The sequence below is a fragment of the Clytia hemisphaerica genome, unplaced genomic scaffold (assembly GCF_902728285.1).
Source record: "Clytia hemisphaerica strain Z4C2 unplaced genomic scaffold, Clytia hemisphaerica genome assembly, whole genome shotgun sequence".
In the NCBI taxonomy this organism is placed as follows: Eukaryota; Metazoa; Cnidaria; class Hydrozoa; order Leptothecata; family Clytiidae; genus Clytia; species Clytia hemisphaerica.
In genome coordinates this window covers 186,550-213,476 of record NW_027104560.1, presented here as the reverse complement: position 1 = coordinate 213,476, position 26,927 = coordinate 186,550, and the positions used below count along the sequence as shown (strand labels likewise).

Below are 26,927 nucleotides of genomic sequence, written 5' to 3'. Positions count from 1 at the left end.
TGCAAAAATTATGGTTGCCGAATTGCCGTGGTGAAATTCCCTTAGAAAGTATGCAAAACATATGCAAAAAGAAAGTATTAAATAAAAACTTACATGCATAATTGGCATTATATTAAAGTGTAATCTTGTAGAAGAAAGATTAAATTTGCTTCTTTTGAAAACTAAAAACAATTATATTCACTCATCTCTTAGAACAAGCACTTCAAAAAACCATAACATTAGACATAAACTCAAACTGAAAAATCACCCGCGAAGGTAAAAAACAATCCTTATTCGGCTGACGGCAAATTATTCTCCTGGGAATAGAGCCGCCAAATGATCAAATCAAAACATTGATGAAGTGTGACGTCATAATTACTGCTTTCAGTTTGCGTGTTTTGAAAGTTTGATGTGTGTACTCCGTCTTCGTGGAATTTTTTAATGGCATGAAAACAGAATATGCAATGTCTTTAAGAACAAATTCCTAAAAGGCTTTTGTTGTTCTGTAAATATTTCCTTTTGGATTAAGAAATTCCATCTTTTATTGTTCTAATGATTATAATATTTATTTATAAGATGCTTTGTTGTCTTTTTAATCTTTGTGTAAACTTGCATATGTTTTGCATACTTTCTAAGGGAATTTCACCACGGCAATTCGGCAACCATAATTTTTGCATACAATTCAATATGGCGGACGCAAAGGCGAAAAGGTCTATACAAACACAATGTTGTACCTACCTGTGAAGTGAAAAGTTTTTAACCATGTTGACGGTGGTTACAACAGGACACGGTATCTGAAAATTCCCCTGGCAATTTTGAGAGCAACTATCAAATTCATATCTTTAGAAACCATGAAGAAATTTTATTCTAACTGAAAACTTTTTGCAGAAACACATATAAAGATTGTTAAAGTTTTTCAGATAATTTTCAGTAACCTTTGATACAAATAAATTATATCTACAGTATGCCACCAGTCCAAAGTTACTTACTTTTTAAATTTCAAATCAAATGACTGAAATTATATTCAATTTCATTTTCAAATTCACCTTTTAATCTGCATTATGTATATTCTTTATGAAAGGGAAGCACTTTCAGTTTCACAGTACACATTCTTATGTTTGGGTTTTCAAAAGGGATTTTTATTAGATTTTTATCTGGTGATTGAAGAAAATCAACTTTGATATCATTCTAGTTCTTGAAAGCGCCTCAAGGCTACACCCTCACTTGATCTTGAAATTCCTTCTAATTTTCCACTCTTCTATTACACTCAGTCTTAAAACAACAAAAAAGAAATGTTTATTTTCCAGAAAAATTTGTCCTACAAATCCTACCTAAGTTTACCCTGATTGCGTATATTGTGAAACGTTCTTCTCAAACCTAATTATTCCAAAGTAATCTTGAGGTTGAGTCAGAATATACTCCTCAGTTGTCACGTCCTACTGCCGGACTTTAAGGATGACAGCCAAGAAAAGGACTTTACATCTAATTTCAACTTTAGAACATAATGTTGTTTTAAAAGGCTTTTATCGTCGTAACTAAATGTTACTTATCAAATTATAATGGCTGGCAATAAATGTTTAACTCCGGCGGTTTCGGGGCATTTATAGCTTCAGCTAACTGCTAGTAAATATTCGTGTTTCGAGGAATTTAATTTCGCGGATTTGTCGAAAATTTTTTCCCATAAGGTAAATTTTATATGCCTCCAAAAATGATGTGATCACATTGCGCTATACCAGAAATAGTATGTACCCCCTATCTTGAGGAGATGTGACTTACGTCTATCAGTGGTGTGGAAAATAAGAAACCCAGAGGGGTTTTCGAGTGTAAAAATTCACGATGGTCAGTAAAATGAGGTCGAAAATCCAGGGTGGTTAGTAAAACGAGGTCGAAAATCCAGGGTGGATTCAAAAAAGAGAAAAAGAAAACCAAGGAGTCCTGAAAAATCAAACAATCCAGGGGGGTCAATTTTCCCAAAAAAGGACCTCCTCAACAAGCGTGGTGCAAATTTTTTCTGGAATAGCCTAATGAATCGAGAAAACTCTTTTAAATCCATCTGATGAGATACTTTGAGACAGGGTTTGTATATTCTCTTTTACATAATAATCAATTTACGTCTGTTTATCTTACCTCGTTTTCAAACCATTACTATCGTAATTGATTCCCAGTGGGGTTCATAAGAAGGTTTATTAGTACAAATAGTCGAAAATATCCTCCACATTGCCCGATGATGGGAGAAGAATCTCTCGAAACGTAGCCAAACGTAAATCTCGTGATCCAAGCCACGATAAACTTCCAATATGAATATCACATAATATAATATATGGGCCGATAAACGCAAACTTATTTAGAGTTCGTAAGAAGTTTAATCTATTTATAATCTAACACTTGAAGACTAGAGGGATTCATTCGACTTGGTAATGGTTTCAAAACGAGGCAGTCGCTGCACTCAAAACAATTTATCAAAAGGCCTATTGTTCCAACCTTATTCCTAATTTTAAGGCAAAGATTAAGGTATTTCAGACTTGGTAACCTATTTTTACTACTTCGACCCCGAATTTGACTTAAATATGCATAAAATCCAGATATTTAAAGATCTGGGGTGTACTTCTTAAATTATTCCTATTTTTGGCGTTTTTTGAGGCTTGTTATACTTATAAAATCGTTCTTATGGAAAAAAGTTTGGCAGAGATTAATGCAAGGACGCAGACACAAGATTCATGCTATTCATGACGTAATGTTTTCTACGGAAAGACCCCGGTTTAAGCCAGTTGTGGCAAATTTTATACAACTTTTGTCTAGTTTAAAAGTGCCACTACTGGCTAAAACCGGGGTATTTCCGTAGAAAACATTACGTCATGAATATCATGAATGGGCCAGAATTGGTTAGCAATATTTATTTTTAAATTGTATATTATAGTTTTCTATCATAAAATCTTTAAATACATTTAAACAACTCACAAATACATAGATAAGTTAACTCAAACTCCCGGAATGAAACATAATATACTTCTTTATCTTTATACAGTATGTTCAGAATAAGTAGTCTAAACAATAGACAGCTCCGGGCTTTTAGGCCTTACTCTCTTGGTCTATAGGCACTGCTATGGGTGGCCACTAGTGACCCCCACCGGGAATTCACTTTTTAATAGGATTAAACATAATAGAAATTTTAATTGGATTTGGAGAGTTGGGTGACACGTCTAGAAGCCAAATCCACTCGACATTGAAAGAAATGAATTTTTGCAAAGTCTTCAGGCCTTATTTTTTTTGCCTGAGATTGATGATTGAAAGTTCAATGAGTTTTGCACTTCAACTTTTTCGAGAATAGACCATATTTAATTAGACCATATTTGAGGTGGCCTAATCAATTATAAACAACTTTTCAAAGCTCTCTGGTGCACCCACCACCCACCACCTGTGTGTGGCTGAAGTTCAACCGTTTTTCAATCATTTTCAGTCATTGGAAGTCTAAAATTCACAAGGACTGCTAGCAAGCCTTTAGGTGTCTTTTGCCAAATGATCACTTGTGGTTCATTTGGGGAATTTCCCAAGTGTCAAAAGGATATTTTTTGGCACTATTGACTAATTTTTGAAAAGTCTACAAACCTTTTGTCCGAGATTGTATGTCATAAGGATTCAGTATGTTAAATTGTAGTCTCATAAATCGAATCCTTTTCACATTTTCGTTTACCATGGAAGAATCACTTTAAGGTTTTGAATATGCTGACTTAACAACCAGGTCATATCAGATTCACTGTAGCCTTTTAGAGTAGTAGCGTAGACAAGAGGTGCGTAAAATTTGTGTAGGAGAGCAGAGTTCTATGACACAGTAATAGTATTTTCATATAATGAATATTCGTTTAAAAATACAGTGTCATAAAAACTAGAACAAACTATATGAAATTTGCGCCCCTCTTATCTACGCTACTGCAAGAGAAAAACCTGGTGCTATCAGAATGGTTGTCTGTACACAAACCCTGTATCTACAGATTAATTCGAAATTCATTGCCGTAGAGGGTCTGTTGTCATGGTCTTTTTTCATTTAAGATTTTTCAAACCAACCGCTGCGATGGAGTGTTGGTGAGAGAGGGAAAGACGATGAGAGAAGTGGTGCCATTCATAAATCATACTTCATTGCAGAGGTCTCCGGCAGCGTAGCATAATGGATGATTTGTTATGAGATAAGGTTTACGTCTGTGTTTTAAGAAGAGTTCATTAGGTTTAATTAATCCACTTAAAACATTCTAAACAACAATACGGATTAAAATCTATACTGCTTTAATGGAATATAAAAAGAATAAAAAAAAAAGCTATAGTGTGTATACTCCATGTTATGTTGACTGATGACTTATTTGCTTTGATGGGAATGTGTTTAAAATGTCTTCTCTGATGCATTTTTGTATTTTATATAAAAATTTTCCTAATGTCCTTCAGATAAAGCATTGAAAAGTGTACTATGAAAAATATATGCTTAGTTTATAGTTTGTCAACACAGGTCAGGTTCTATACTATATACAATTTCATATATTATATTGGCAGTAAAAACTGATGTGTGATTTGATTGATTATAGACGGTGTTTTCATTTTGAATGATTTTCCTATTAGCAGATTCATAAGCGTTGAGTAAAGCACTGATTGGCTGAGATATGCAAAGATTACCTCATGCTTTGGATATTTTGATAAAAATATGTTAACGAAAGCATTTTTTTAGCCAATCACTCGTCGTTTTTTCGTGACTTTCTAAATGAATGTACTAAATAGAAGATTTGTGTATTTCGATAGGTCATTAGTGAAGTTAAGTAAATCGGTAAAATCACGACGACGAACGAAAATTGAACAGGCTAGAAAGTTGCAACCAATCAAATTTCGTATTTTCACTAGCCTATTACATTTTTCGTCCGCCGTCGTGATTATCCTGATATGCTTATCCTCGGTATTATTTAAACTGGTTCATTAGATATTGGTTCATTTGAAAAGTGAATCACAAACTCCTTGAGACTGGGATTGTTTTTAATTTAATTTAAGTTCTTAGAAACCACTAAAAGATAATACGTCAAAGACATCAAAGATTGTAGCCTTATGGAATATGATCTCATTTATCGTTAAGATGTTATTATTGTTGCCACCATGCTTTTCTTACCAGATCGCCAATGCAGGGCAAGACTTTTCAATGTTATCGTTAGCCTGCTCTCGACGAAGAAACGTCACTATAGCGATGGACTTTAGACTTGAGAAAGTGAAAGATTCGGTGAAAGATCTAATCCTTGCAGCGTTATCGACAGAGTTGATAGCCAATGCGGATTGTTATATCGTTAACTTATATTTGAATGAAGAAGATCGTGTGGTGCGCCTGCGCAGAACAGATGATCTATTCAATATGGTAGAGCGAACTGGAAATGCCTTTAGAGAAGATAGATTTCTGAAGCTTGTGGACAGACTCCAGAGAGAGAGAACAATAGCAAAAGAGAGCAAGGAAAAACAGACATTTGTATTGATTTTTGCTCATATCTCCTCGATGAGTGCAAACCAATTCCTAGACTTCATAAAACCTTTGGAAGAACATAAAGATTGGGATGTCATTGTTTATAGACCAGTGGAGTATGCTACCCCCATAGAATGGTTACCATTCCACCGATACTTCGAGTTTGCTTACTACTCTAAACCGGTATCTAAAAACATCCCATCTCTAATAGACGTCATTAAGAACCCTCTATTTGACCGCTTCGAGTATGAATATCGACATTTAATGTCAAGCACCGATTATGCTTTAGAAGGGTGTTTGGATGAGGTCAATACCATTCACTTCTTAATCAAGAAAGGCGTACGGTTTTATTTACCGACAGTGCGAGCTATATTGCATAAGGAAAATCTGCGACGTCAGAAAACCAACCAAGCACCGTTGAAAGTGACGTTAAATTTCTTCCATAACTGGTACATCGGCCATGAAATCGTATATAAAGAGCAATCCCGATCCGAAAAGAATATAAAAATCATACGTGACTGGGATGAGCATCATTATTATACGACAGAAACCAGGACCAACCAAGACAAAGAAAACATCTACATTCATATACTTGACGGAACATTACACAGATGGGATTGTGATAAATTTTTGGAAAGTCAAAATTACCGGTACCGAGATTCGCATGCTGAAGGGAAAGAACCGTGTTATAATGACATAAAAACATTTGAAACAGGAAAAGACCTTATACGATTTATGGGTCAAGATATGTGTAGTAAGAAATAACTTGTTTAAATTAATCTTACTTGTCATTGGTTAAGATGTGTTTTTTATTTTGTTTGTTTGAAATATTGTTACTCTAATTATATATAAACCCCGCAGAAAACAAATAAGGTACCCATGCCATATACGTTTTTTTATAAGAAGAAACTTTATAAGAACATAAGTCTTCGATGGCCAAAATCTTAAGAACAAGTTGACAACATCTTAAGGCTTCGCAGTCTCTAAAACACACAATTTCTTAGGAAAATGGAAAAAAATACTCAAAAAATGGTGAAAATAAGAACATGTTAAGAACATTTTTAGGCTGAAAACTCAAAAAGTTAAGAACATCCAAAGGCTTCCAAAATTTTGGATGTTCTTATAAAAAACGGGTATGATAGGACGGAAACGTCTATTGGATGGCCAGTATACCCTCCCCTAATTTATATAACCTTAGTAAATATGTAAACTTTTAATTTTTAAAAATAACCGTAGAATTTTGTTTTGATAGTTATTTCTAATCAACTGATGAATGCGTAAGCAAGAAACTTTAAGTATCGAGAAGAAATACACCGTTTCTTAATCAGTCAGGAACTATTGCAAATTAGGCTATGTTCGCCGATTCTGGCCTAACTTGGATACGATGGCTTAATTAAGCCAGAAATTGTAGCCTAATTAGGCTGGAAGGAACAAAATTCCAATTTTTGACTTGGATTTCAAAATCCGCGTCAATATTTAGCTTAAAATGTCAAATTCTTATTTATTTGAATGAGTTCCAAAAGTTTTTTGGGTAAAATTTGAGCGGACTGAGAAAATATTCAGTTTTTAAATATTATGCTGTTTCAGCAAAATTATGTTTACATATATACAGCAGTACAGTCGAAATTATTTCAAGATTAATGTAAACAAACGTAATCCGAACTTTGCTTTAGAAACATGTTTTATCTATCTATTGTTATCTTCATAATAAACTTGTATTGTACACTTTTAGATTTTATGAACAACCTTGTCAGCTATAATATAATAAAAAGACGTAAAAAAGACTTTCCTCAATTTAAATATTTTAAATATTTAATCAATCTATCAAGTGTGAATTTAATATCTTAATAACATATCTTTAAGATCAGCAAAACCAAAAAACTATACTTTTAAAGCCCACGATAACAACAATATATACATTATGATACTAAGTTGTTTTCATTTTTCAGACAAAAAATGGCGCGCTGTATGTAGAACTTAAGTTAAATCGGCTTAATTTGGCTATCATGGCCAAATTAAGCTAAATTTTAATAAGATAATCACATCTTTTCACTCCGCTCTAAAAAGAGAAAAGTTTTTCGCTTTAAATACTCTTCTTAGTACAAGTAACAAGTCCATGTAGTAAGATTGACGCGGATTTTACTTGTTCTCAAGATATTTAGGTTTGAATATTTCATATATCCAAATTAAGCCATTAATATCCTAACTAGGATATAAATCCTAGCCTAATTAGGCGAACATCCTAGTTTGGCCATCATAGCCTAATTTGCAATAGTTCCTGACTGTTAATATTTGTGTAAACTTTTAATGATATGCTAGACTATGTTATAGTCTAAGACGAATCACTATCTAAGAAAAAAGCCCAAAGCCGAAGAACATTTGCAAACGGATTTTTTTACCGAAAAGAGTTTACAGTCGGTAGAGTTGCCAGTCTTAGAATATACGATTTTGGCGCAAAATACAAAAACAGCCAAAATCGTATGAATTTGAGTTTCTGTATGCGAGGCCAGCCGTGTTCGGTATTCGAAAAAATCAAAACAAAAAGAAATGTGACGGGAGAGAGAAACTGAGATTCCAAGAAATAATATCTTTCTTTTTGGATACCCTCTCCCTTTTATTCCCTTTATATTTTCTTGGAACTACACCTTCTTTTCTAAGAATAACAAATTTTTATCAATTCATTTTTAAAAATAAGTTTGTAACTTCTTTGCAACAAGAATATCTAGCTAAACTTTATAAAATTCCTTAAAAAACATGAAATCATGCAAGTTTGTTGGTTTGTATTTTTTTTGCCTGAGGATTATAATCATTATTCTTTTTCCTTTTATATAAAAAGTCCATTTTAAGAAAATAAAAAGTTCTCGTATCTTCTCCCCACCACCATTGCTCAAAGACAAAAGCAGATGAAAATTATTGAAAGTATATAAAATGCTTGCAATTTGTGACTTTCCTGTTGATAAAAAACATCGTGGATGAAAATTCTCATGATAATTTTTGCACGGAAAGTAAAAAAGTTCCAGCTTGTAAATTGTAAAAAGCTTTTGCAGTATGTCGATCTTGCTATGATCTGAGCTTGAATTTCTTTTCTACCCAAAAAGTTTTTGAGACGTTGAAAAGAGCATGAAAAGAGAATCATCCATGTTAAGAAATCCCCAGAAATTATAAAGCTTAATGGAAAAATACCAATCAGTAAAAACCCTAAGGCAGATTTAAAATGACACTAGATTTCTGATATAAAATAACTGATAAATAGGTAATTCAATCATGATAAACAAATGATTCTAAACTGTTCTCCGACAGTACCATGATATTATAGTCTCGACTTATTTCAGAAGGCTGGTGTAATTTTTCCAAGTCATAATCTCAAATTGTACCAGGACATCAAGTGAAATATCCCACGTCATCATCTCAAATTGTACGAGGACGTCAAGTGAAATATTACGAGCCATATTCTCAAATTGTACGAGGACGTCAAGTGAAATATTACGAGCCATATTCTCAAATTGTACGAGGACGTCAACCGTTAGCCTATTACATTTTTCGTCCGTCGTCGTGATTATCCTGATATGCTTAACCTCAGTATTATTTAAACTGGTTCATTAGATCTTGGTTCATTTGAAAAGTGAATCACAAACTCCTTGATACTGGGATTATTTTTAATTTAGGTTCTTAGAAATCACTAAAAGATAATATTTCAAAGACATATCGAAGGTTGTAGTCTTATGGAATATGATCTCATTTATCGTTATTGTGTTATTATTGTTGCCACCATGCTTTTCTTACCAGATCGCCAATGCAGGGCAAGACTTTTCAATGTTATCGTTAGCCTGCTCTCGACGAAGAAACGTCACTATAGCAATGGACATTAGACTTAGAGAGAAAATGAAAGATTCGGTGAAAGATCTAATCCTTGCAGCGTTATCGACAGAGTTGATAGCCAATGCGGATTGTTATATCGTTAACTTATATTTGAATGAAGAAGATCGTGTGGTGCGCCTGCGCAGAACAGATGATCTATTCAATATGGTAGAGCGAACTGGAAATGCCTTTAGAGAAGATAGATTTCTGAAGCTTGTGGACAGACTCCAGAGAGAGAGAACAATAGCAAAAGAGAGCAAGGAAAAACAGACATTTGTATTGATTTTTGCTCATATCTCCTCGATGGGTGCAAACCAATTCCTAGACTTCATAAAACCTTTGGAAGAACATAAAGATTGGGATGTCATTGTTTATAGACCAGTGGAGTATGCTACCCCCATAGAATGGTTACCATTCCACCGATACTTCGAGTTTGCTTACTACTCTAAACCGGTATCTAAAAACATCCCATCTCTAATAGACGTCATTAAGAACCCACTCTTTGACCGCTTCGAGTATGAATATCGATATTTAATGTCAAGCACCGATTATGCTTTAGAAGGGTGTTTGGATGAGGTCAATACCATTCACTTCTTAATCAAGAAAGGCGTACGGTTTTATTTACCGACCGTGCGAGCTATATTGCATAAGGAAAACATGCGACGTCAGAACACTAACCAAGCACCGTTGAAGGTGACGTTAAATTTCTTCCATAACTGGTACATCGGCCATGAAATCGTATATAAAGAGCAATCCCGATCCGAAAAGAATATAAAAATCATACGTGACTGGGATGAGCATCATTATTATACGAAAGAAACCAGGACCAACCAAGACAAAGAAAACATCTACATTCATATACTTGACGGAACATTACACAGATGGGATTGTGATGAATTTTTGGAAAGTCAAAATTACCGGTACCGAGATTCGCATGCTGAAGGGAAAGAACCGTGTTATAATGACATAAAAACATTTGAAACAGGAAAAGACCTTATACGATATATGGGTCAAGATATGTGTGGTAAGAAATAACTTTTTTATTTTTGTTTTTTTGTCAATGGTTAAGATGTGTTTTTTATTTTGTTATTTGAAATATTGTTACTCTAATTATATATAAACCCCACAGAAAACAAATGAGGTGCCCATGCCATACACGTTTTTTTATAAGAGTAAACTTTATAAGAACACAAGGCTTCGATGGCCAAAATCTTAAGAACAAGTTGAGAACGTTTTAAGGCTCCACGGTCTCTAAAACACACAACTTCTTAGGAAAATGGACAAAAAATACTCAAAAAATGGTGAAAATAAGAACATGCTAAGAACATTTTTAGGCTGAAAACTCAAAAAGTTAAGAACCATCCAAAGGCTTCCAAAATTTTGGATGTTCTTATAAAAAACGGGTATGATAGGACGGAAACGTCTATTGGATGGCCTGTATAACCTCCCCTAATTTATACAAACTTAGTAAATATGTAAACTTTTAATTTTTAAAAATAAACGTAGAATTTTGTTTTGATAGTTATTTCTAATCAACTGATGAATGCGTAAGCAAGAAACTTAAAGTATTAATAAGAAATACACTGTTTCTTAATCTTTATGTAAACTTTTAATGATATGCAGGCAAATAAATAAGTTTTGAATTTTGAATTTGAATTTAAATTTCACGGATTTCAAGGATCGATGGTTGAATGGTCAAGGCGTCAGCGTTTGAAACCAGGGGTTCGCAGTTCGAATCCCCGCTCCTTCCAATGTTCCGTTAATTAAATGGATAGCCGAGCCGGTTGGCTGTGTACCCGGTGAAAACAATCAAAAGATTGCGTGAAAGTTCTAGATTACTTGGTTATCCACATAAAATATTGATTCTACCTATTCATGACATGATATCATTAATACTAGAGTCTTAGAGTTTGAATGCCACTCCAGTCTTAGTCGCCTGTAGAGCTATTTCTAGTTGGCTCACATTCTTTTGTAAATCTTGGATGATGACATATGTCGTAAATTCTTTACTGTAATTTTCGTTCATGTACGATAAATAAATAAAACAATAGAATAGGAGTACCTCCCACCCCCCCTTATATGAAAAATATGCATAGAATTATATAAAGAGTCCTCTATAATGTGTCCAATATGAAACGGAGACAGGAAACAGTAGCGTGGTGGAAGGGGGTCAGAGGGGGCAATTTTCTTTTTGGAGGGGGCGCCGAGTGGACAAGGGGTGAAAAAAGGAACCTCTGAATACTAATTTACCCCCCCCCCCCTCATTGCTTTTTTACACCTTAAAATGAACAGTTTCTAGCCAATATGAGAAAAAAATATCCAAAAATTTTCGTGCTCCCTTCGCTCGCGTAATTTTCACAAAGATAATTTAATAGGAAATATCGAAATCCACAAACTTTTTGAAATTTCTCCCCAGTTTCGGCCGAGCCACCACGCTATCGAACAGAAATACTTAAAGATGTAAAGTTGAAAACTGTTAAATACCTGTGAAAATTCTTCTTGACAAATTTCCACCCACAATTTCTCAGGCTGTAAGGAATCCGCGACTTTCTCACACCAAACTGCTGAGCTCTCTCCAATTGGTCTAAAGATAGAGCAAAATAAATATACATCCAGTACTTTTTTCATAAAAGAACAATTTTATAAGAACAATGCTGAATTTAAAGCAATTCAGGGGTTAAAGAAGTAAAAATTGGGTATATAACGCCTATAATTATATGACTGATTTTATTTAGGTTGCATGCCCTTATCCTTCGGCGGGGTATTATTTCGTAATACCCCGCTTGATTTGTAATACCCCGCTCCCGCCTAAATATTTTTGATCAAAACCATTTTCTCCTAACGTAATTTCACGCGCCACGTACGTTCGAATTTTCAAAACATTCGATTATTTTTGGCAACATTCGATCACAAAAAAGTAAACATTATTCGATACAAATATTTTGAGTAGCTGTCTGGTCAAAGGAGGAAAAGTACAAGAAAAATTTACAAAGAAGACGACAAATTCAAGCTATTGGATGATGTTGTTCTTTTATTATGGCAAAATTCTAAAAACAAAAACGCGAACATTTGGATAAATGCTTTTCAGAAATAGGCGGAGTTTCGTGGGCTTGAGGAGAATGGGAGAACATTGGACATATCCGAAAGAATATACGAACCATCATATAGGATAGCTAATTTGAACACTTCATTTGTGACCATTTTGTGTGGAGATACGAAAGAAAGAATAATGGCACTGATTATGAACCTGACTCGCTGATAAAAATGCAGGTGTCTTTGCAAAGGAGCCGAAAAATCAATTTGGAAGAATCTTCTTCCCAATAATATTGTTGTATTATGGATTATTTTGGATTATTGGTTTTGTTGTTTGATATTATATTTATGAAATATCTGCAACAATTTGAAAGTGATATGGATTAATTTGTGTTTTGAAGCAATACATCATATTTCTATAGCAAAACATCATAAATTTTCTGTCTCACTTCTGGAATCCCCATTTCGGATAGCTCTTTAAAAAATAATAAAATCAGTCATATAATTAACCAGGAATGATATGACATTTCGTGAAATTAGGATTAATACCCCTCATATCATTTTGAAATAGTTTGAAATAGCCCTCACTTCGTTCGTGCTATTTCAACTCGGGGTATTAATCCCTAATTTCCCTCAATGTCATATCATTACTATTACAAATACTTCAATTAAAAAAGTGTATGTAGCTCGAGTATTCCGCGAAAGACAATGAAATTTGAAAAGTATGGTACGAAATTGGAGTACGACCAACGGTATGACCCCAACTTTTTCGTGCCACTTGGCGACTTTGAACTTCAAAAAGTCCCGAAAATAACCCGAACAGTATCATCGATGTCCAGTAAGTAGGCTTTTTGATTTTTAATTGATTGATAATTCACTTTGATTGTGAATCAAACCCAGACCTCCTGGAAGGCAGTAAAGAAGTGTTACCCACTACACTAAATAGGGGCAATACATAATTTCCATTTACCTGCTTTCCAAATAACCAATGGCCAATGCAACTAGGTAGGAAGGGATTGGGACCTAAAAAAATGTTAAAATGGTAATAATCATGTTGGAAAGATGTTAACTCTTTCCGTGTCGGCATATGCTAACATGAGCATTTTTTATTTCCTTGCCATTGTCGGGATTTGCGATTTGCCTATTTGCCGGAAATTTATCATTTTTTACAAGATTTTTCCATCTGATGGTTTGAAATGAAAAAAATGAATAGTTTAAAAAACTTTTTTATGTTGAAAAATAACTATTCTACAATGTTCAACTCAAAATTATGCCGACATTGGCAAATAGGTCGAGGATGTAAAAGAATGCCACGGCAGTTAAAGGGTTAAATTATTATGAGCATAATCATTTATTTGTTGCTCCCACGTGAGATTCAGAAGCATACAGGTATCAGTAGAACATGGGTCAGAGGAATGGTCCACAGTAAGCGACCGTAGTGGTAGAGCATCCGGCTACGGTGTGCAAGGTTGTGGGTTCAACCCCCAGCCGGGTCATACTAAAGATTTCCAAAATGTTACTTGATGCCTCTCTGCTTGATGCTCGGTGATTTAGAGAATGATCAAGGGTAAGTGGAGAAATCCAGGGAGAAATAGTGGCGCCCTCCCCTACCTTCGGGTAAGATAGCTATCGAAAGAGGAGCCTTCGGGTTGCCTCCGACTGCGGTTGCAAACTTTCTTACTTAGGTTTTGTCAGTTCAAACAGGTTCAATCGAAGACACCCATGATGAGTTCCAGTACGAAAGAAAGGAGCCTAAAAAAATTAGTACACTTTTTATTAAAGGTACTTTAGAACTATGAATGTCTGATGAAGAAAGCATAAAAACTCACAGTTTGTTCAAACCCAAACAGCATGCCATCAGGAGTGTCCACAGGTGGCTTTTGTATAGCACTCATGACTGCAGTTAATTCTTTTGGAACAGTCACCTAGATAATCAATAAAAAATTATAATCACATAATGCATATGTTATATGTCACCAATACATATACATATTTTTAAAATCTTTTTTCAGCGTAACCAGACTAACTCCCTTGAGAGTAGATAGATAGATAGATAGAGTCGATATTTTACGTGGATAGCCCAGTAATCTAGACTTTTAGGCAGTCTTTCGCATTGTTTTCACGGGGTCCACGGCCAGCCGGCTCGGCTATCCATTTAATTAACGGAACATTGGAAGGAGCGGGGATTCGAACTGCGAACCCCTGGTTTAAGACGCTGACGCCTTTGACTACTTGGCCATCGCTCCCTAATTGTGATTTCCACACATGGTAGCCAAATAGGGAGTAAAAACGAACAGAACAGCCCAATTTTGAGGGTCATTTGGAAAAGTGGAGTAAACAGAAAAAACGATTCCTTATGTTTTGACATGAAAGGGATAGCCACAATAATTTCTTCAAGGTTGATGGAGAAGCATTAATAAAGGTTTATAATCACATAAGGCGAGACCAATTTAATTTATTGTTCTACGGGCGCGACCGCCCAGCATTTGCTGCGAACGAAAAAATAATGATATTGAATTTCCTATGCCACAAATTTCTAATACTAGTCATTTAAAAAATTTACACTTAAAAAAAGTTGAAACGAATCTAGAATCATGAAATGGGCTCTTCCAGAAAAAAATTGTACATGGGGGGTGGAGGATATAACAATTTTTAGTGATTTACCCCCCGGACAGGGTGACTTTTGGCCCCCCGGACAATAGGTTTTACTCCCCGGACAAGCATCTGCTGACCCCCCAGACACACCAAATTACCCCCAGACAGAGCAAATTTACACCCCGGACAAGGCAAATTTTGATGATTTTTTGCTACCCCCCCGGACAATATATCCTCCACCCCCCATGTAAATTTTTTTTCTGGAAGAGCCCAATCTATGCACGTAAGATTTTATTACAAACTCCATCAAAGACGAATGATGAATTCCTAACAAAGATTATTTGAAAATATTACTTAAAGCCTAATTTCCTTCCTTGATTAATGAAAATCTTATTTTTATTTTACCGACCGACCGACTCATATTTTGTCAACGATCTGCCCGTAGAACAACAAATTAAATTGGTCTCACCTAATACATGTTATATAAAGTCTTTTTGCTTTAAATGTTCAATCTTTTTTGCTACCATGTGGAAATTTTTGTCATTTTAATCAAACTAATTCCCTTGAGAGTGGTTTCCACACATGGTAGCCAAATAGGGAGTAATTACATCAGTGCGTTATTAGAACAGTTTGCGTTTAGAAAGAAGGTTTGATTCAACTTTGTTGGCAATTGAAACAAAAGTGGTATAATGAACCACTTTATTATATATTCATACATAGGGGTAGACGAACATTTTCAGGCGGTAATCCAAGAAGAATTTCCATGCAGTTTAAAGGAGTGTATTTTTCGTTTTTCCAGCGAGGGAGTCTGATTTTAATTTGTCTGCCTTTAATAAGGCATGAAAAGAATTTTTCCAAGGTTTTTTTTGCAAATTTTGTCATTTTCCAGGGGGTGTCCACACATTTCTAAGAAATTAGTTTTGATTCGAAAAGATTCGTCCAACAGACCCCCCCCCCCTTATGGATTTTCAACAGGACAGCCCAATTTTGAAGGTCATTTGGGAAGGTGAGTAAACAGAAAAACGATTTAATTATGTTTTGACATACATAGCCAGAAGAATTTTTTCAAGGTTGATGGAAAAGCAATTATTTTGTGAACTAAAATTTACAAACAAACCTTTGCATCATAAGTGAATTTCAAGCCAGGTGAATCTTGACAAGGCAACATACTTCGACAATGCACTGACTAAATGGAAAAGAAGAAATACTTTCAATAATAATTTGAAAAGGATTCAGAATATAATATTTTACGACAATTTCTTATTAAAAAGTCTCCTTGTAAAAGGGGGCCAATAATTTTGGCGGCTGAAAAGACTAAATTACTTCCCTGTCATTCCTTAAAATAAAAGGGTGCCACCCTTTAAAAAGGTAATCTATCAAGAGCTGTCCATCTACTGTTAACCGACTGTTAAAGCCACGAAAAGAATCAGTTAGTATCATAACACTGAAACGTTGACTTGTTTTTCGGAGAGAATAAAAACAATAAAATAATTAAATTACTTAGAGAGTTAAGTCTTTTCCCTTGAAGATCGAATTAGAGAGAGTTAAGTCATAGTTTCAAGTACAGTAAACTCTCTCTAATTCGATCTTCAAGGGAAAAGAATTTTCTTCAAATTAGAGTGAGAGAGTAATAAATTTATTGATCAAATTAAAAAATTTGTTGAAAGTCTTGATGAAATTTGTCCTTGGTAATCATTCAATACAATCCCCCCTCCTTGGTGGGTAAGGGTTGATTTAGTTTAACTTCAGTATAGTTAAGTTATTAAAATGTTAGTTTGCACTATACCATAGAGACTTGGGAAAATGCCTCTAGAATTTTAGCGAGAATTTGCTTGGTTTGATTTTTAGTTGCAGTCGAGAACAAATCTTCCTGGTAAATTCGTTCTCAGTCCACTAAAAAGCCGACCGCACTGATAAAAGGTTGATGGTTTTAAATTGTAATTGAATAGCGGGTTGATAATTACTTGACATTGTGTGAAAAGGAAAGGATGCTTCTTGGATTGCGTTTGTTCAGGTTCCAACCATTGGATTGCAGAAGCATTGGGTGAGGTCTGGTAATCAACTGTGACGTCAAACTCATGGATGGCTGAATCCTCAACATAACTATGATGAAAAAGAAAGACTTAATAAAGAGGCTTTCCAAGGTATGCACCTACATTTTTATAAGAGGAATTTCGAGGCTGAAATTCTCTGAAAAATAAGGAATATCCAGGCTTTGATCTAAGTTATAAGCTTCTTTTGAAAAGAAGACGTGTATATCATAATAAAAACCCATTTTTCTTCAAAAATACAGGAACTGAATTTTCTCTAAATACAAAAAAAAATTTCCTTTGAAAATACGATTGACATGGATTCATGTATAAAACACCGAATTTGGTCAACTAGTTCCATTATTACGGGATTTTTAGGTTTTGCCTGGAAAAGGTTATCACAAAACTTTTAACCTTCATAACTTTTGATAGGAAGATTTTCAAGGCATGTCTTATACCTCGATTTTCATCAGAACTTCATGCTCTTCCCACTAGAACCATCAGATTTTGAATATTTTCAAAAAACAAATCTTTGCCCAGGAACCTGATGACGTCATCTGGAAGGTGGCCAGATGGCAAAATTTGGTGTTACTGTTTAAAATTAAGTTTTAAACCCTTTAACGATCATCTGTGCCAAATTTCATGCTTTTACCACCATCTGAAAGTATTTTTGTACTAACAGACCTCGGTACCAAAAACTGTGCCTGTATATGCTTATAATTAATATTCTATTTCTATATAGAAAAAAATATGCAACCCATGATTTATTCAGGTATGAAAATTTGATTTTCAGAATATTATGTTCGAAATACAGCTTTTACTTAAACTATACTGTTCCGATTTGAAATTCAAAAATATGTTCTTCTGGCCCGGTTATAAATGTTATGATTTCTTAGGTTTCACTTTTTGGAAGAGTGTAATGCATGCAAAATTTTCAGTAGGCTCGTGCTACCAAAAGGTCACAACGAAGTTTCTCTCTTTCGAGTGAATTTTCTCAAGTTTTAGGAATTTTAAGAGTATAAATCATTTTTCATTGGAAAGAAGAAAGTTATACTTAAATTTTGATGGGTTATTCTTAAGGCTTGGGGACACGAGAAGTTTTTTTCACGTTGGGGCAATGCAACATGCTCCATCCCACCAACCTGAAACACTTTCTCATGTCTTCACCCCATTTTTCTTTCTTACCAATATAAGTGAAATTGACAACACTTTTAATAACATACCGGGTGCACCAAAAAAAAGTATACAGGTTTGTCGAGATATTGTGAGCTTCAGGATTTAAATTTTTTGTTCATTCTTTTTTTATCGTAAAGAGGATGCTCTAACTTGAATCTTGAGCTATCATACATTAAATTTGAAAAAGTAGTTCTGAAGTTATTTAAAAAAAACTGACTTTTTTTCCATATCGAAATTTCAAAAAAATATTAAAAACGCAATAGCAATCACGCTATAAATAAGAAAAAATGGCAAAAACACAATTTTATTGTTTTTTTTTTTTGTTTTTTTTCTTATTTATATTTTGCCAACAGTTTCTCCATCTTATTTGCCCGTCCTGAACATTTCCAACACGAGCAAACTCAATGCAGACCCAAGTTTTTTGAGCAAAAAGTCGAGGAATCTATATATTAATACGCTTAAACGTGTGTGTTTACAACGTTTTGTAAAAAGAAAATCTAACAAAGCTCTACAAAGCCTCCTCTTCATGGCGTTGAACCATCATCTTTTTGCACCTTAAGCAGGTTTCCTACCACTAGACTAACTTTGAGACCCCAAGAAACTATTTTCTATTCACCAAATTTGGAGCTTGATGGGTTAAAATCAACCTTTTCACAATTTTTTTTTGTCATTTTAAAGAATTCTTATTCAGATGCTTTTTAACTTTCTGTTTACAATAGCGGCTCCCTATCACTTTCAAAACTTTTCAAAGTCTTTCAAAGACTTTCAAAGACTTTCAAAGTCTTTCAAAGTCTTTCAAAGTCTTTCAAAGTCTTTCAAAGTCTTTCAAAGTCTTTCAAAGTCATCCTCGAATGTCCAACCACGATGGCCAGCCACGATGGCTAAGAAGATCTAAAATATACTTTTGCTAAGCCATTTTTTAATTGTGGTTAAAAATTGCAATGCAATGTTATCTTTTTTCTCTTTTATTTCCTAAAACCAAAATCAAATCATCAATCGGCGGCTATCTTTCTTCCTTTAGAATTTTTTAGATGTGTAGTGATTCACTGGATTGAGACACGCAGCGTGCGACGCTGCGCATACGGCTAGTGGTGATATATTTTTTAAAAAGTTTTCTCACATAGCACACACATAACATCAAAACCTCTCTTGGAGATTTCCAAAACTTTTCGTCAGCTTTTCCAAAAAAATTATCCCACATGGGAATAGCTTGCTTTACCATATTTTTAAATTCTGTAATGAGTTTTGATGAACATAGTTGCATTTTTTGGTATTTTTATGTGAACAGAAGATAAGTGTCAAGAGAAAAGTTTGCTCGCTGTTTTTGATGATTTTTTGAAATTTCGACATTAAAAAAAAGTCAGTTTTTTAAAAATAACTTTCGAACTAGTCTTTTAAACCTAATGTATGATAGCTCAAAATTCAAGTTAGAGCATCCTCTATACGATAAAAAAAGAATGAACAAAAAATTTAAATCCTGAAGCTCACAATATCTCGACAAACCTGTATACTTGTTTTGGTGCACCCGGTATATGTGTTTCTCTCATTTTTGTCCCAGGGACAAAATCAGCGTGTCTTTTGGGTATTTCTCTCACCTTCTGTCCCATGAAACAAAAAAAGAAACCATGGGACACACACTTTTTTCTTGTGTTGGTGGAATGGACCATGTTGCATTGCACCAACGCAAAAAAAAACTTCTCATGTCCCCAAGCCTTTAAAAATTGGTTTGTTAAATCAAAAAAGTTTGCTCAAATAAATGAGAAAAAAAAATTATTTTCAGAAAGTGGTAAAAAATCTATGTTGCAGCCAGTATATTAGACACTAAAACACAGATTTCATTATGACTAAACTTATAAAAGTTGATTAAATATAGACCTAAACATGACATTTTTTATATCCAAACATGCTTTGGCAACCATTTTCTATACAAAATTAAAGATTGAAACTGCTTAAAGGTTAAACTATTTTGAAAATTAGGCGGTGATTATACAAAACTTATGATTCGTATAGATAAATGGCTGTTAATGTATTCACTGGCAGATTTAAGACAATAGAGCAAGTACGTCGGAAACATGCGAAGGAGTGCAACGCTTGTTAAAAGACGATGAAATTACAATTACAAATCTTTTCCTCTGATAAGTTCCACATGGTCTAAAAACCACCTATGGAGCTGGGTGTCATTTGTAGCTAGGGCTATTGCTACTTACTTATTGGGCACATGGATATTTAAAGGTTTTCCTAGATATTGAACTTCTTCACCCAAGCTATACTGCACGTTGCGTCCATCAATCGATACATTGTTGATGATCAGGTCTCGAGTATCCAAGATCTGACAGAACATAGAAAAATCATATTGAAATTTTATAAAGACAGAATGACACAGATTAGATTAACAAAAATAACAATGACCCAAACTCCATTTTTCTAAACAAATGCTTTAAAATATTTTATTTTCCCTTGGCATTTTAGGAAACACTTGATTAAGGACCCGCTCTATGTATTTTCTTTTGGAGATGCTTGGAGACCCTATCTTTCATTTAAACTCCGTCCAAAATTATTTTAAACAATATGATATGAACTTACCAAAATAGGTGCATTTCCAAACCTTTTGAATTTTTGGACAGAAAGACAATGTAACTGCTTTGTTTCAAAGTTGACCTTTGAAATGGTCAAAGATAAATGACCAGCCACAAAATCTTGTGTGTTTGCAAGACTGCATGGATCTTCTATATGTACCATTTTGAAATCTTTACAATCAAATATTACGGATCTAAATAAAGATTTAAAGTACTTTGTGTGAGATTTGAGATACTAGAGATTAACTTTAGCAAGGGCTAAAAAAAATTGAGCTTATCTGCATTAAAAGTGACTTCCTAAGTAATTTCAGACCATTCTTAGTAGCTATAAGAGTGGTCTGGTGTAGTTCCCAAATCAAGCTGACTAATTTGAATCTTGCAATAGCTCAAGCATGCCTTCACACACATGTAAAATATCTGAGGACAGGGTGTATGGTTGATCCATACACCATAAATTCAGACTTTACCTGATCTAATCACTAAATAAGCAACAAAACATTAATCTAAGCAAAACTTAGATTTTAAGAGTGTGATTGACCACACATCTCAATTTTCCAAACCACAAAGCCTGAAAAATTCCAATTTCTTCTGTATGAGAATAATTTCAGATTGACCTTTAAGAAAATCCTGATTCTGAAATCAATTTCAAGCTGTTTGGACCACCTCTTGACTGATCATTCTTGGCAAATCTTGATTGATCTTGACTGCCCTTACGATCATTATCACTACCAGATTTGCAAGCCTCAATTTTGTTGGTGTATTTTTTGACATTTTATTGACGATCAATACTATTTCTTGAAAGCAAATAATTTTTAGTGTCAAAATTTTTTCATTGACTGTCAAGATTTTTCAATAACAGCCAATATCTGATTTTGATTTTTTCACTATGGTCAAATCACGTGATATTATTGTTTTGATAGGAAATATAGGAAATAATTAATCTAATGGGCTACCTTATCAACAGCTTATTTTGGCACCAAATTCAAACCAAAAATAAACAAATTCAAACTTATAAAACTCTTCAGTGATTGCCTTTCCATTATTAAAACTTTGAGTATTTGGATGGAAAAAAGACTGAAAGTTTTAACTTTAAATGATGATGAAAAGTTAATAAGTTTTGACATAGCTGACAGGGGCGGTGCGACACCCCTGCAAAACATGCACTCGCAGGGTATGCTCCGGAGTCTTTTTTGTCGCAGCTTGTTTTTAGCCTACCCGGAGTTGTTTTTCCGGATCATTCGTTAGTGTCATTAGATTTATTTTACTGACTTAAAGTTCGCGGTAAATATAAGAAAACTGTTTATCAAGTCGCGTTACAGGAAGCGTGAATTCGAGTCTGTATTTTAGATTTTGTGTACAAAAGCGTTTTGCAGGCCTGCACCCTGCAAAATTTTGCAGAAAGACCTGGATGAGGTCAAAATGCAGGGTTTGCCCGGGATTTGATGGCTGTTAGTGTCAAAACGTTAAAAGTCAAGACTCGTCAAATGGCTTTAGATGCTTGGAGAAGAAAAAACAGAATAGACAGTCCTGATTTTATCTATTTTGTCGCAAATTCTGAAGAATTTGAAGCCTGCACATTTTCGATTTGTTTTTCTTCTTATGGTTCTCTTCTGAAATCCATTGCAACAAGGAAAGTCAAATCTGTAAGGTATGTGGTATTTTTTTCTATTATTTTTCATGCCTGCCTGTTATCAATTATAATCTGATAAGTGCAGGAAAAACTGCTTCCCTTCCCCCTCTTTCTCTACTTATCTGCCTATGGCCTATGACTTGTCATAATTTTTGGTAATCAACAAAACCACTTGTTGTGTGGGGTGAGTGAGTGGTGATCTGTGTGGGTTTTTCACACACTATTTTGAGGTACACAAACAGATTGTATTTGACTATGTTTAGTTTGCGGGCCAGCACCTGCCAGTCAAGTACTGGTCATAAAATCTGCACGACAATCTTAAAAATGATTTCTCTATTTTGTTTTAGTTCTCTTCCAAATGGAAATTGCCTGTACAGTTCCATTTCTCTCCATCTTGTGGGCAACAATTCTTTGATGGATACACTTCGATGCCTTGCACGTGTGCAGAACTTTTCCTGAATTGTAAGTATTATTTTCAGTACCAAAAAAACCCATCCAATAAGTTTAGTAGATTGGCTCAGTCATGAAGCATTGCGGTTGGCGGTTACCCACAGTCAGCCGGTTATTATATAAGATTAATTTTATTGGTTGTCCAGTTGTCGTTTGACTTAAATTTTGTTGTTTTGTGTTTGTTAAAAATTTAGGTGTAGCTTGCAAAGATCCTAACTCCCTCTTCATTATATACTTTTCAGGTTAGTTGCCATCATACTGTCCAGTAGCCCCTAGATTAATGGATTATTTTGCACCTTCACGTGGTTGGTACAAAATCTTTGTAAACACTGACAAAGTCTGCTAAGAAGATGAGTGAAACCATATTTAACTTAAAGGAAAAAACAGTATGGAATAATTCAATCAAAATTACGATGTGTACCTAACATTTAGTTTCTTGGAAGTTTTTGGATTCAAAATTTTCCCTGTAAACTGGATATCAATATTTGTCATGTAATATCATCTCTGGAAAGTACATCTTGATTTGATTTTGACATGTAATTGCCAATGCAAATGAATTTGGATGCAAACATAAAACATGTTGCATTATGTACATAATGAATAAATGAGTTTCTGATAACATATAGTTTGTTTTCAATTCGGATTGGGGGCTTTTTACCCCTGGTACAGAATTCTCTGCTTGATTTGGCAAACAGTTCCAAACGAGACACCAGAATGGGGCTAGACTACAATTTCAAGATGAACCAACTATAGAGATTTCAGCTTCAGTACAAATTCTAGTTTTGGATACTTTAATGCATCACATTAATCAATTTTCTAATGAAATACTCTTTTCTTGAGCAGTCTGAATAAAATAGTTTTGCTCTTTTTCTAAATTTCATTTGAAATGGCAAAGGCTTTTATTATTAATCTGCTTGAAATTATTTAAGTCACCTTTTGGCAGCAATAAGATAAATAAATTTGACACAATAAGAATCAAAATTATATTAAAAATTTTTAGACAGTTTGGTAAATATTATTATTATTGTTATTGCTATCATCAAGATCAGATAAAGATTTTTGTATAATTTATAATCTTTTGTGTGCTATTGTATTATTTTGCTATCATTTTTCACTTTTTTGTGTAAAGTTCAAAAATTTCTTTAAAAAATTCATGATAGTTATTATTATTTTTTTTACACCTCCTTTCTCTTTCCTTCAAATGAAATGAATTTTAATTCTTTATCTCTGGTTCATGGTACATTGGGCATAAAAAGGTGGCTGTTTTAGCCAATCTAGAGGGTCGAAATTCAAAAAATTTCTGGTCCGTCGGGCCCAACCATGGTGGGCCCTCCTTAGACACTATATATAGCTGAATCACTATATATAGCTGAATCTTTTTTGCAGGGTATCCTAAAAATCCTAGATACGCCCCTGGCTGATATGTATCCTTCGCTACCAAAAGAAGAAGTCATCCGTGAAGTAGAGAGAAGAATCAACCAACACAGCTTCAAAACCAAGCTGAACAAAGAAGCTCTTGTCAGACTCGCCAGAATTTCAATTCAATTCATGACGTTTAAAATGGGAAACAAATATTACGACCAAGCTGATGGATTATTCATAGGATCCCCGGCGTCTCCGTCCTATGCTGAATTATTTGTCCAACGCATCGAGGAACACCATGTTTATCAAATGATTCATGCTCCAAGAATTTGGCTTCGAAAAGTTGATGATACCTTTACTATCTCTCGGCATGCCATAAATGACACATTAAGCGAATTAAATGCAATCAACACAGCTGTTACCTTTACTGCAGAGGAGGAGACTAACGGAGAAATACCATTCTTAGACTGTGTGGTCGCAAGGTCAACAGATAACAAATTGAAAACCAAAGTATTTAAGAAGAAAACACATACCGGCCAATACTCAAATTTTAATTCCAATCAACCATATCATGTGAAAGTGTCAACAATTAAAACGTTGACTAAACGTGCAAAGATAGTTTGTACAAACGAAGAGGATTTACACAAGGAATTGAAATATATCGAAAAAACAATGCAACTTAATGATTTCCCAAATAATGTCGTTAAGAGAACCATAAAAGAATCTCTTAAATCAAACGAGAAAAAGAAAGTTCGAGATGAAAATGAGGAAAATATGATAAAAATGTATTTGCCCTACGAAAAAGGTATATCAGAGAAAATTTCAGCTAAAAGTAAACATTATAACGTAAAATTGGTCAATACAAAAGGAAAAACGTTGGGCAATGCATTGAAAGTGAAAACAAATAATAATGTAGAAACAAAGATATGTCAGGAGTAGTGTACAAAGTAAACTGTAAAGACTGTGAGAAATATTACATCGGAGAAACGGGAAGAACGATTGAAACGAGAATGAAAGAACATAAACAAGGTGCAAACGGGGAGCAAGAAAAGGTATCTGGTTTGTCTCAACACTTGAAACAAACCAATCACGAGGCAGAGTTTGATGATGTAAAAGTACTTTTTAGAGAAAGGAATTTCAAAATGAGAAAATTCAAAGAGGCACTTGCAATTAAGGACACAAAACTAATTTACTAAATAAAAAAGAGAAATAAACTTTTATCCAACATATGGGAAAATCTTTATAATCATTTTATTGTCTTTATTAATGATTTTATTGTTCATAAGAATAACTTAATTAATTGTTTATCTAGGGAATAAAAATAATTTTTTAATCAAATGTCTGAAGATGCTAGATGTTATAAGATAGGTTTTTTTATGAGTTATGTTAGATCTGAAGATGCTCTACCATAGAGTAGGGAGAAAATTTATCAATAAATAAATAAATTTTTGTTGTTTCTTGCCTGTGACCCATCCAAATACTCAAAGTTTTAAATTCAAACTGAGTCATAACGTTAAAAAAATTTAAAGACTTTCTGATGGAGGGATTATACAGTTATAAGCACTCAGTAGAAGAGCACTTTCATTTTATTGCAGATTTTGATATGAACATCACATTGAGAATATTTTTATGAATGTGTAATGTCAACTACCTGTCAATCTGCATTTCTAGGATGACATGGTTCTTCATTCAAAATCATCTTTAGCCATTCAAGGCATTTTTTTATCGTTTATCATTTGTAACACCCCTGTATTTGGACCATTATATCGTGGGCGCAAAATAAGGCAGAAGCTAAGTAGCGCCCTCGGCGCAAGATTGCCGCCTCATCTTTATTTGCCCACGCAAGAACGCAAGCTTGCAAAGAATCCTTTCTGATTGGATGAAAGCGCTTTTGATTGGATACTTCTTTTGAAACAATCGTACAACAATTTTTTGATTGGACAAAATGAAACAATCGATATCGCCGTGATTGGATAATAACGATCGTTTGCGATTGAACAAAATAAAACAATCTAAATATTTTCCAGGGGATGAATTTTTAGTTTTTCTTCCATTTCTTCATGTTCCCTAATCCGAGTCTTGATATATTATACCACAGGAAAACTCATGAAACCCACCAACTTAATCTTGACTTTGGGAAATCTCTAAGATGGCAAACAATAATTTTTTCCCACTTACTGCTTTTCTCTTTGATCTTTTATTGGTTTCTTTTGTTGATTTCTTGCATCATTTATGATATGCGCGAAATTTCTTGAAATGGAAACTTACAGATTTTACCAAGCTGCAAATATCGAAGTTCCAGCCGCACTGTAGGAATTTTCAGATGAAAAAAGCACTCTGAAATCCAGTCAATTTTTCAAAGTGCTTCGAAAATTCTGCTCAATTTTTTATTTGAACCCTTGGAAATTCCACATAATTTGTCCCAATTTTTCAAAAAAGTATCAGTAACTCCAGATTTTTCAACCAAAAAATTGATTTTGTACTGGAAATCTAGTAGTTTCAATTGCTTTTGCATTGGAAATCCAGGAATTTCAGAAATCTATTTTGCCTCAGAATTCTGCCGTCGTCCACTCTCCCCCTGTAACGGAATTTAACTGGAAGAGCCCAATACAATTTCTAGCTAAAAATAGCAAAATCTGAGTAAAAATACCTTAAAACACAGCAAAATACACTTCTTTTCTTGTGTACCGCAAAATTTTTTAATGCCTCAAATTTGCATTAGACTTGTCAGTCGAAAAATAGCGGGAGACTGTAAA

The 26,927-nt window shown here is 34.2% G+C and overlaps 1 protein-coding gene and 1 long non-coding RNA gene across 3 annotated transcripts in view; one reads left to right on the top strand and one right to left on the bottom strand.

Annotated features, from left to right (window-relative positions):
- Positions 1-20,922, bottom strand: part of LOC136823022 (leukotriene A-4 hydrolase-like) — a 170,381-nt gene extending 149,459 nt beyond the window's left edge. For both annotated transcript variants that reach the window (XM_067079322.1, XM_067079323.1), the window contains exons 1-7: positions 20,737-20,922; positions 20,361-20,482; positions 16,912-17,050; positions 16,065-16,133; positions 14,182-14,277; positions 13,323-13,375; positions 11,804-11,903 (exon numbers count right to left, since the gene is read on the bottom strand). In XM_067079322.1, the coding sequence (XP_066935423.1) occupies positions 11,804-11,903; positions 13,323-13,375; positions 14,182-14,277; positions 16,065-16,133; positions 16,912-17,050; positions 20,361-20,482; positions 20,737-20,892 (735 nt within the window). In that variant the 5' untranslated portion in view covers positions 20,893-20,922. The remainder of the gene's footprint in view (positions 1-11,803; positions 11,904-13,322; positions 13,376-14,181; positions 14,278-16,064; positions 16,134-16,911; positions 17,051-20,360; positions 20,483-20,736) is intronic.
- A 1,392-nt stretch (positions 20,923-22,314) lies between these two features.
- On the top strand, positions 22,315-23,147 carry LOC136823016 (uncharacterized). The gene is made up of 3 exons (XR_010848984.1): positions 22,315-22,377; positions 22,707-22,821; positions 23,052-23,147. It is a non-coding gene; the product is annotated as an uncharacterized lncRNA (long non-coding RNA).
- Positions 23,148-26,927: the final 3,780 nt, after the last annotated feature.